We start from the raw sequence: 11,115 nt of genomic DNA on the forward strand, positions 1-11,115 counted from the left end.
TTAAACTGTCCATGAGTTCGCTTAACTGCATTTCTATACCAAGTTTCATTTTTAAGGAGTTGAAACCTAATAGTTATGTAGTAAATGGAATTTAGAAAGTAGGTGAATAAAATAAAAACAGGTCATATAACAAAGTATACGACAAACTAATAGAATTAAGTAAATATATAATACTAATATGACGACATATAATGCCAAGAGAATCAAAGAAAATTGCGTAGAATTCTAAAGGAATACACTTTTAAAGGTATTTGTAATTTTTTTATTTTAATTTGGTGTAACATTTTTAAGTGAGTCAATATCACCATCTTTCGGAAAAGAATTGATGAAAAATATTTCTATAAACCAATAGTTCTCTTACTGTAACCCAAATCCATTTTGCATTAAATAAGCGGCCCAATACCCAAGTCAATGGGCCCCCAGTCCAGTTATAACAGAAACCCTAATCCGCATCCGTCGTCGTTTCCTACGGAACCACGCAACGGCCAATTTTGGCGGTAAATTAACCCAACGGCGTGACGTGTCAGATGTCACGTATGCATGGTAGGCATGCCATGGGTTATCATTGTCATCATCACATGCCATGTTATGTTGTTTTTTCCCGCGCGACTACACGGATAGATTCCCCAGAACGAAGAAAGAAAGGAGGGCAAAAGATAGAGAGAGAAACCAAACCACACAGCGAAGGAACGAGGGAGGAAGAGAGAGAGAGAAGTAAAGATAAAGGCGGAGTAGGGTTTCGTTTGTGGATTCTTCTTCTGGCGGTAAGCAGTTCGAAGCTCGAACTCCTGATTTGGTTCCCCGATTGGCGTTTCTAGGGTTTTCTTTTCGGCGGATCTGACCGATTAGTGAAGCGGAATCGTAGATCTGCCTTTTTTTCTCGTGTCCAAAATCGTCGGTGTTCTTTTAGTTTTGAATTTTTCGTTGCAGCGTGCCAGTTCTTGCCTAATTTTGTTGCACTTGTTAATCGAGTAACGTTCACCATCAGCTTAGGGTTTGGTTTCGCCTTGTGATTCCCGCAGCTTTCGCTCCGTATGAGTCCGCATGCTTTAAATATGGAAGATACCAAGCCACCGGGTTCAGTCCCTGCCGCCGACAATTCCGTCTCAAACGATGGAGGGGCACCTTCCAGCGATGCTCGATTTGCTGATTTTTGCAAGGTCGTTCCTTTTTTCTTTGCTTATTCTTGGGGTCTGTTTCTTTCTTTGACGCTTCTTCTTTTTTCTATTTAATTCTTCTTCTTGCGAGTGTATTTATTCCTCAGTTGCTTACTGTATTTTTTATTCCCGATAATATTCCGTTTTACTTGTGTGCAACTCGTCTTGTCAAGGTTATTGTGGACTTTCAATTTCTTTGCTTTGAGGAAGTTTCTTCTTTCTTGACAATGAGATGTGATTGCAGACTGGGCTCTCTTTAAACGAGAAAATTTGCACAGAAGCTATGGAGCTGTTTAACAAAACCAAACACCTTCTATCTGCAACTATGTCTGCCATTGGCACTGGAACGGTACGTACCCTTGTCTACCAAACTGTTTTTACCTTTTATGCTGGTCAATTGTAGGTAACTTATGTACAATTAAATAAGTTAACTGCATTGTTGCTTCAGGCAGAAGATGCAGAAAACTACTGGTTTGCGTTTGTTTTGTTTTCTGTGAAAAGATTAAGTGAGAGCAGTGCAGATGATTCAAGTCAGGGAGTTGGTGAAAATGGACTCACCTTATGTCATATACTGAGAGTTGCAAAACTGAAGTATGCTTCTCTTATTCCCTTATTGTAGTCAGTTTTTATAATCTTGCTTTTTTAATTCTATTTTTCTATCCTTCTTTTTACAGCATTGTGGATTTTTTTAAAGAACTACCTCAGTTTATTATCAAGGCTGGTCCAATTTTAAGTAACCAATATGGTGCAGATTGGGTTAAGAGACTAGAGGTACCTGTTGAATTTGAAGTTTAAGTCTTTCAGAAGGTCATACCTTTGCGGTTGTTATTCTTTTATTATAAAATTCTTGTTTAGATTTGGATAGTTTAAGTTAGTGCATATATTGATTTTTTTTATTTAACCTTTTGAGAAAGACAAAATCTGGTGAATTAAAAACAATTAAGAATAAAAAAAATATTTTTTTTATGGAACACATATCTCAATGTGTGGATCATACTCTTTGTCCACTTCCAGTTCATGATTATTCTCTTTTGTCTATGACTCTCTATAATTAGAGAATTTATTTATGATCTCCTTTTTCTTCCTCCTAACAGGACAAGGAGATGCAGGCTAATTTTGTGCATTTGAGCCTCTTAAGCAAGTTTGTACCTTTCTCATATTTCTCTGTTTATCATGTTTTACTGGCATGAGGAACAATTGGCTAATTATTTTATGCATTATATTTTCCTAGTTGCTAGCCAGTTCTAACATAAATATTCATGGCATACTGCACATCATATTGATTTAGAAATTTCTGCCTCTCTCTCTGTTTTGCGTAGCTAAAGCAGTAAGGCAACAATTTATAAAGTATGACAATGAAAGCAATGGCAAAGCAATTTAGCCTTGCATGCAGGCATGAGTTTTTCCAATCTGATATGTGCCTGAGTGTAGTGGCAGTAATTGAATTGGAAGGGTTGTTGGTGGGATTCTCCTGCTGCAAGTTTTTAGTGGAATAGCCTCACGAGTTAATTGCTTGGACTAGTATATGGAATGGACAGTTGTGACTAAAATTACAAAGGTGATAAAATTCTAGATGCTTTGCGTGCCAGTTCTCATAGCAGAAATTTTCATTGTATTTCCAATCATGTTGGGAGTACAAGTGATGTGTTCTAATAGTTAAGCAGGTAAAAAACAACTTGTCAAACAAATGTGTTTAGGCAATGTAAAGAATTACAATGAGAGAGTTGCAATATAAGAAAAAACAATTGGAGACGAAAACATGTGAAAATAGTTCAGTGATATTAGGCAAATGTATGAAAACCTCCTATGAATTTCTTTTATGTTAAACTAATGTAGAACAAAGTGAAGAAACTAAAAGTCATGCTTTCTGAGTGTTTTCATGCAGGCTATAGTTTTGAATAGCTTGTGTTTTCAAGATTTAGAAGGCGAACAATCATTAGTATATGGACTAAGGTTGTGAATCGTATCTCTCTTAAGATTTTATAAGACAAGATTATTGGTCTAGTGAGTTGATGAGGGAATGTTCTGGCTGTGTTTGAAAAACTTAAGGGCAGCATTTGGTTCTTGTATATGGTTTGTGACGCCCAGGTTGATTATTGATGGACAGATAGTGCAAATTAGATGAAGATTCAAGGTTCAGAAAGGGTGGTTTAAGATCTTCTCGTGTTTATACAATTCACAAAGTAAATTATGAGTTCTCTTTGCTCTTGTTCTTTTCAACAGGACCCTGAGATGGGATTACTAAAAACTGGTCTTTACTTCATTATTTTTCAATTAAATAAATTTAGAAACATTTTGGGCCCTGAATCATTAGAATTTACAAATGGAATTTTTTTCTATGTGGTTATTATTGCATACCTTTTGAAAACGTTATTGCATTATGTAGTATCTAAATCTTGTTAGTTTGGATTGACTCTCCTTGTTCAAGACACAGTTTCTGTAAGAATTCTATGTGCCAAAGAATAAAAGAAATAATGAAAAAGAAACATTTTCTTTGAGTAGAACCTCTTCGTTAATTGTTTGTCTATATATTGGCAACTGCAAATTTAATGCATCAATTGCTTTGTTTATATGTTAGTAATTATGAATTTTATGATGACACAAGGTATTACAAGCGTGCATTTGGGGAATTTTTTTTGGCAAGTGATTCAAAAGTTGATGAGCATTCAGCTACTGCCAATCCTACAGGCTATGTGTCAGATTATTTTCGGTTTGGGTGGTTGTTGTTTCTAGCACTCCGTATACATGCATTCAGTCGTTTTAAGGACCTGGTTACCTGCACAAACGGCTTGGTTTCTATCTTGGTCAGTTTCATTCCTACATAATTGAACTATGACACTTACTAGTTCTATTTTGCTTGTTTGTTTGTCAAGAATCATAATATTTGTCTGTTGAAGTGAATGACAAAGCATTCTTGGATAACAAGAGGACATAGGGAGCAAGCCTCACATAATTCATTAAAGAATTTCATTGTATAGACTTTTGTTCTGACACCGAGTTTTGCTAACAGCTGAAATCTTTGACAGGCAATCTTAATTATTCATGTCCCTGTTTGCTTTAGAAATTTCACCATCCATGATTCTCCCCGGTTTGGTAATCATCTTCTTTGATTGTTTGTTCCTTTTTTGTTTATTGTTAGCATTGAATTCTTCTTTGTGTCCCTTGCTCTATTCACTCTGTATCTTCATCAGGGAATTAAAATTGGGTTGTTAATCTACTGATTTATTTACAGTTAAGAACCGCAAAGGTGTGGACCTGCTTGCATCACTTTGCAATATTTATGAGACGTCAGAGGATGAGTTGAGGACAACAATGGAAAAAACCAATGAATTATTAGCAGATATTTTGAAGAAAAATCCTTGTCCTGCAAGCGAATGCAAAAGTGAAATTCTTGAGAATATTGACACAGGTTGAGTTAAAAGTTCTGTCCTTGCATACATGCACATAACTAGATTCAACAACAATCCCAAGCACTAATCCTAGTAGGCTGGGTCAGCTACGTGAATTCTAGCTTTCCATCCATCTCTATGCATAGCTGTATTTTCTGTAAGACCATTATATATTACTAGTTATATCTACATATTTCTAGTTCATTTATTTGTTATTCATTTTTTCCCCAAACTTTTGTTTCTTAATGCAGATGGTTTGATTTATTTTGAAGATCTACTGGAGGGCACATCACTATCCTCCAGTTTAAATATTCTAGAAAGAGATTATGCTGATGCAACAAATGGAAATTGTGGACTAGATGAGAGGGTGTTTGTTAATGATGACGATAGCTTGCTTGGTTCAGGGAGCTTGTCTGGAGGTACATTGATTATTAGTGGGGCCAAGGTATGTTTTCTATGATATGTATGTATTCTTTAGAATTCATATTGAGGTGATTAGTCAGATTGATAGGGATTAATGAATAAAGATATATCTTTAGAAAAAAAAAAAGAAATAAAGGAACCCTAAATAAGATTAGGGGGAGGTTTATTCTATATCCAAATAAAGTAAGATTAGAATTTATTTGATTTTTATTTTTAGATATTTGGAACTCTAGTTGAATTTCTAGTATAATTATGTCTTTTTTGGTATAAATAGAACAGTCAAGAGGAATACTCATGTTTTGATTAGTATTGAATAGATAGAATTTGGATTCTCTCCCTGTATCTTTGCATCTCTCTTGTATTTCTGCAACTTCTTTTCTATCTCTCTCCTCATATTTCTTCTTTTTCTTCTCATCTTTTTCTCTTGTTGATTTTCTCTCAGCCCTCAATTCCAGACCATGAATTCTTAATAGTTTCTTCTTATTCTTGTAGAGGAAAATTGACTCAATAGCATCTCCAGTGAAGACAATCACAAGCCCACAGTCTCCGTACCGCTCTCCATCTTCATCTCATACAAATGGAATTGTTTGCGGTGGTAACTCCAGGATAACTGCTACACCTGTAACCACAGCAATGACAACTGCAAAGTGGCTACGGACAGTCATTTCTTCACTTCCACCAAAACCCTCACCAGAGCTAGAGCGGTTCCTTTCATCGTGTGATAGGAATGTGACCACTGATGTGATACGTAGAGCAAACATAATAATAGAGGCTATATTTCCACACAGTGGTGTGGGAGAGCGATGCATTGCTGGAAGCCTGCAATGTACAAGCCTTATGGACAGCATATGGGCTGAGCAACGAAGACAGGAAGCACTGAAATTATATTATAGGGTTCTGCAAGCAATGTGTGTAGCCGAGGCCCAGGTGCTGCATGCGAACAATTTGACGACTTTATTGACCAATGAGAGGTTCCACAGATGTATGCTTGCCTGTTCAGCTGAACTAGTTCTTGCAACACACAAGACAGTGACAATGTTATTTCCCGCTGTGTTGGAGAGAACAGGGATTACAGCTTTTGATCTCAGCAAGGTGATAGAGAGTTTCATTAGACATGAGGAATCTCTTCCTAGGGAGTTGAGACGACATCTGAACTCCCTGGAAGAGCGGCTTCTGGAGAGCATGGTATGGGAAAAGGGATCCTCTATGTACAATTCTCTAATAGTTGCAAGACCAGCAGTTTCAGCAGAAGTAAATCATCTGGGCTTGTTAGCAGAACCAATGCCGTCATTGGATGCAATTTCCGTCCACATGAACATCTCTTGCGGAAGCTTGCCACTTGTGCCATCTTTACAGAAGAATGAAGGTTCACCAGGTAATAACTTGCATCTTCTGATGAATCTAGTAATCTGGATCCATAATTTAGTCATATGAACTATATGACTAAGGAAGACATTCAAATGAAGTCTACTGTATTAAACTTGTAACTATGTAATTAATTTAAGACATTGATGTGTAACCTTCACCGGATTGCATAAATATGTACTGTAATACTCTATCTGGGACCCATGCATTGGTGTTGGTCTTTATTTTGATAATGATGAAATATTTTTTCAATGAAGAAGTTGTATTGTTCTTTTTTGATAAGTAGATGTGCTGGAACGAACTTCTGTACTTGTCGTTTTCTAATTTTTGCCCCTTCTACTCATTTGGTCATTTGACTAAGATGTCTATTAAACTTATGTTTAGCAGGTCAGAATGGAGATGTCCCATCCCCAAAGAGATTGTGCACGGAATATAGAAGTGTGCTGGTTGAGAGGAGTTCATTTGCCTCACCAGTGAAGGACCGCCTTTTGGCCTTCAATAACATCAAATCAAAGTTACCACCTCCTGCTTTGCAATCTGCATTTGCCAGGTACCTTGATAACTTCAGTGTATTTCCTCCTTTAAGTAGAATTTGATAGTGGCATCAAATCAAAGTTCTCTTTAACTAGAATTCTGCCATTGGATTCTCATTTGCAGTCCGACAAGGCCAAATCCTGGAGCTGGAGGGGAGACGTGTGCAGAAGCTGCAATCAGTATATTCTTTAGCAAGGTATTTTCTTGTTATTTTGTTCTTGGATTATTATTGTTATTGGTGGGTCTGCGAAGGGGAAGGTAGCCTTTTCAGGGCTTCATGCCTGTCTCTTCTTGGAATATTTCATTTAATTGTGCCATTTTGGCATTTCACGAACCTTCTATGTATGGTTTTATGATATTGTTGACAAGATGACTGCAAACTGTCAAATGAAGAGGTTTTTGTGGTTTTGGCTAAATGTGATTGCAAAGTTGATTATTTACCATGCTTTTACAATTACTTTACACGGGATTGTGGTGTAGATAGCCTCTTGTCCAAATTGTGCCTTTTATTTTGTTCTCTCTTTTAGTCTTTGGTTAGAGGTCTCACATTCACTGAAATATGATTTAATTTCTTGCTTGCATCGCCCCCTGCATTTCTATTACACTTACATCTTGGAAGTTTCTTTTGCTACTTAGATTGTAAAGTTAGCTGCTGTCAGAATCAACGGAATGGTTGAAAGGCTAAAGTTATCCCAACAGATAAGAGAGTGTGTTTACTCTCTTTTTCAACGGATCCTTGGTCAGCGGACGACTCTTTTCTTTAATCGCCATATTGACCAGATCATCCTCTGTTGTTTCTATGGAGTTGCAAAGGTTTTTCTACTAGCAAGATGTGATAATATATAGGCTATAATGTTAATCATCCTCCTTAATTTTGCATCTCATGTTTTTTCCAGATTTCTCAACTGAACCTGACTTTTAGAGAAATCATTTTCAACTATAGGAAGCAACCACACTGTAAACCTCAAGTTTTTCGTAGTGTGTTTGTTGACTGGTCATCAGTGCACCGGAATGGGGTATATTATTGTTTTATTTTCCCTTTTTAGTCCTATTTATTTTGTCGTTTTCTCCATTGGCTAAGTCTTTAAATGGTTCTGGAAGCAGAAAACCGGGCAGGAGCATGTTGATATAATTACATTTTACAATGAAATATTTATTCCTGCTGTAAAGCCAATACTGGTGGACCTTGCCTCTGTTGGAGCAGCCCAAAAAACTAACCGGAATCCAGAAACCAGCAATAGTGCGGATGGTACATTTACTTTTTTTGCTCTAACTTATGAAGAGAAACAAAAATGTTCTCTTTTTTGCTTTTGGTGCTTGTTATTTGCATTATTTTTCTTTGATCCTGTCCCTAAACCATGGCATGACAAGGTTATAATCTTCTTTTCCAATTAGGTCAATGTCCTGGATCACCTAAGATATCACCATTTCCAACTCTACCTGATATGTCACCAAGAAAAGTATCCGCAGTGCATAACGTATATGTTTCACCATTGCGGTCATCTAAGGTATTTGTTACTTTATGAACTTTGTTAGTTTGAAATGACTTTGGCATTTTGTTTGAGTGTGAATTTGTTAAAAAATAAGAGCCCAACAAATATTTTTAATCATGGCAACTGTTTTCATCATGGATCAAGTTAGTGTCTATGGATAAAGCTCGACTGCACCGTAAAATCACTTCTTAAAAAAATTGCTCCTCCATTCTTTGGGCTCAAGTTAATGTCTCCATTTATACCTTGTAAAAATTGATGATGTTTTCCGGAGCTCATCTTTAATTATGCATTGCAGATGGATGCTTTAATATCAAATAGCTCAAAAAGCTACTATGCTTGCGTTGGAGAGAGCACCCACGCGTACCAGAGCCCCTCTAAAGATCTTACTGCCATCAATAACCATTTGAACGGGTACGTAATTAGTAAGAACAATTTCTTTGAAGCAGGAGCCCGACTTATGGAATTTTTTATTTACCCTTGTCATGCTGCATCATCAGTAACCGGAAGCTCAGAGGCGCTCTCAAATTCGACGATGTTGATGTTGGTTTGGTTAGTGACTCTTTGGTGGCAAATAGTCTCTACCTTCACAATGGTAGGTCAACGACTGCACCTGTGAAATCCGAACAACTTTAGAGTCCTAATTTTGCGGTTGCTGCTGCTGCTACTTTATTTTCATATAAATCTTAGTAGTTTACTTAGCCTTTGCTTTGCTTTAATTTTATATCTGTCTGTCTGTATGCCAAGGTTGATCGGCCGGAAGGGGGTACTGTATGAGCGGTGGGTTAATGTAGAATGGCCGCCACTATCCCCTCTCGCCCTTCTCTTTCCGAGGAAGAAATGAAATGCTATATATGTATGTATGATTATATACATCTCGGAAAATGGTTTAGGGTTTTAAATTAACTAATGTTTGTGTGTTTTCGGCTTCCTGTAGTTAGAGCTTCAGTTGATAGTTGCATCAAGTTTGCTTCATGCTAAAAGTCACTTTTCACACTGAGAACAGAAAAGGATTGCTTGCACTTTATAGACAGAATAGCCTCCTTTGTCAAGCATTTCTGTTTGGTATGACAAAATATTAGTTAATACTTTTTTTTCCCCCAAAATTATTACTATTTATAAAATAATTAGTAAACTACTGCTTGGACTGAATTAATTAGGAAACTACAAGAAGTAAAAACCGCAGGTTGAACTAGCTGGTTTTTGCTACTTTTGCTATATTGTTTACGTACAAAATTTTTATTTAATTATATTTTGACCCAGAAAATCTTTTTCCAACTCTAGATTCATTTTCTTATTTATATTTGTATTTCATAATAATTAATTGTTTTAGAGAAGGCTTTTAAAGTAACACGTTGTGTTGGATGCAATATTTTATTTAGTTTAAGAAATAAAACATACAATTAAAAGGGGATTAAAGAAAATATCAGAATTTACAGGGATCTGAATATTTTTTAGACAAATTGTTAGTGGGTACTAACAGATGAAATGGAAAGATTTGTGTTCTAATTAGATTCTCTCACTCTAATATTGTGAGATAGTTCTCAATGAGGCTGAAACAAGTCTTAGAAAATTGAGATTACTTACTTGATTTGATATTGAGATGGCTTTGAAAATATATGTAAATTATAATTTAATCTCTTTTCTATAAATTAGAAAAAGATTTTAGTAATCTATTCTTAAAAACTAGAACAACTATCTCCTAAAGTTTAGGAGATAAAATTGAAATAAAATATAAATTTACAACAATTAAAACATAATTTAAATAGTTTAAGACAATCTAATTTAATTTCTTTGTAAAGCTTTCACACTTCTTTTTAATTTAGACTTCTCATTTCACTTGGAACCTTATTTTTGGTCAATACTCTCTAATTAGGGACTCAAAACATGATCTTGCAACTGTTTTTGTTAGAACATCAGCTACTTGATCAGTGGAAGGTATATAGGATAGATTTATCCCTCCAATTTTTCACTTTATAAAATTTCGGTCTATTCTCACATGTTTATTCGGTTATGCTGCACCGAATTTTTAACAATACTAATAATTGATTTGCTATCACTAAATACCTTTGTTTGTTTAGATAAAGGCATTCCCAAGTCTTCCATTAGGCTTTCCAACCAAATCACCTCACATATCCTATGAGTAATTCATGGAATTCAGCTTTAGCACTACTACGAGCCACAATCGATTGCTTTTTGTTTCTTCATGTAATTACATTTCCCCAGACCTTGGTACAATACCTTAAAGTTAACCGACTGTCTTTTCTAGAATCGACCCAATCAACATCCACATAGCCTTCAATTTCCCCATTTTCAGTTTTCTTAAACATCAATCCCTTTCCCGGTGTCCCCTTTAGGTATCTTAAAACATGTTGAACATCCCTCATGTGTCTTTGAATAGGAGAATGCATGTATTGATTGATTACACTTATTGAATAGGCTATATCTGGCATTGTTAGAAACAAATAAATCAATCTCCCTACTAACCTTGGATACCTCTATTTTTCTATCGGAGCATCATTACCATTTTCTTCAACTTTCCTGCCTTTTTTCAAGGAAGTTCCAGCTGGTCTGTAGGCCATCATTCCTGTATTTTTTTAGCAAATCCAAGATATATTTTTGTTGTGAGATGAATATGCCTTATTTGTTTCGGGCCGCCTCCATGCCTAGGAAATATCTTATAGTTTCTAGGTCTTTTACTTCAAACTTAGCTTTCAATTGTTTCTTTAGGTTATCATTTTCTTGCAAATCATCCCT

General features: G+C 35.9%; 1 protein-coding gene across 2 annotated transcripts; it reads left to right on the forward strand.

Moving 5' to 3' along the window:
* Positions 1-596: 596 nt before the first annotated feature.
* LOC127810222 (retinoblastoma-related protein) lies at positions 597-9,278 on the forward strand. Of its 2 annotated transcripts, none has more exons than XM_052349564.1 (19): positions 597-764; positions 1,023-1,160; positions 1,402-1,506; positions 1,606-1,748; positions 1,832-1,928; positions 2,252-2,298; positions 3,763-3,961; positions 4,184-4,250; positions 4,390-4,566; positions 4,798-4,991; positions 5,462-6,344; positions 6,722-6,884; positions 6,992-7,064; positions 7,505-7,681; positions 7,765-7,884; positions 7,973-8,117; positions 8,264-8,376; positions 8,657-8,772; positions 8,859-9,278. In XM_052349564.1, exons 2-19 carry the CDS (start codon positions 1,035-1,037, stop codon positions 8,992-8,994), a joined length of 3,081 nt encoding a protein of 1,026 aa, XP_052205524.1. In that variant the 5' UTR covers positions 597-764; positions 1,023-1,034; the 3' UTR covers positions 8,995-9,278. The 2 variants fall into 2 exon arrangements, with proteins under 2 accessions (XP_052205524.1, XP_052205523.1); XM_052349563.1 differs by having other exon boundaries at positions 611-764; positions 989-1,160; positions 6,719-6,884.
* Positions 9,279-11,115: the final 1,837 nt, after the last annotated feature.

Source organism: Diospyros lotus, chromosome 9, assembly GCF_014633365.1.
Source record: "Diospyros lotus cultivar Yz01 chromosome 9, ASM1463336v1, whole genome shotgun sequence".
Lineage (NCBI taxonomy): Eukaryota > Viridiplantae > Streptophyta > Magnoliopsida > Ericales > Ebenaceae > Diospyros > Diospyros lotus.

Excerpts from the sequence above, each read along its gene's own strand:
- LOC127810222 (XM_052349563.1), top strand. The coding sequence starts at position 1,035 with ATGAGTCCGCATGCTTTAAATATGGAAGATACCAAGCCACCGGGTTCA. Across the intron at positions 1,507-1,605 it reads CTGCCATTGGCACTGGAACG|GCAGAAGATGCAGAAAACTA; the intron begins GTACGTACCCTT and ends TTGTTGCTTCAG. Across the intron at positions 8,118-8,263 it reads AACCAGCAATAGTGCGGATG|GTCAATGTCCTGGATCACCT; the intron begins GTACATTTACTT and ends TTTTCCAATTAG.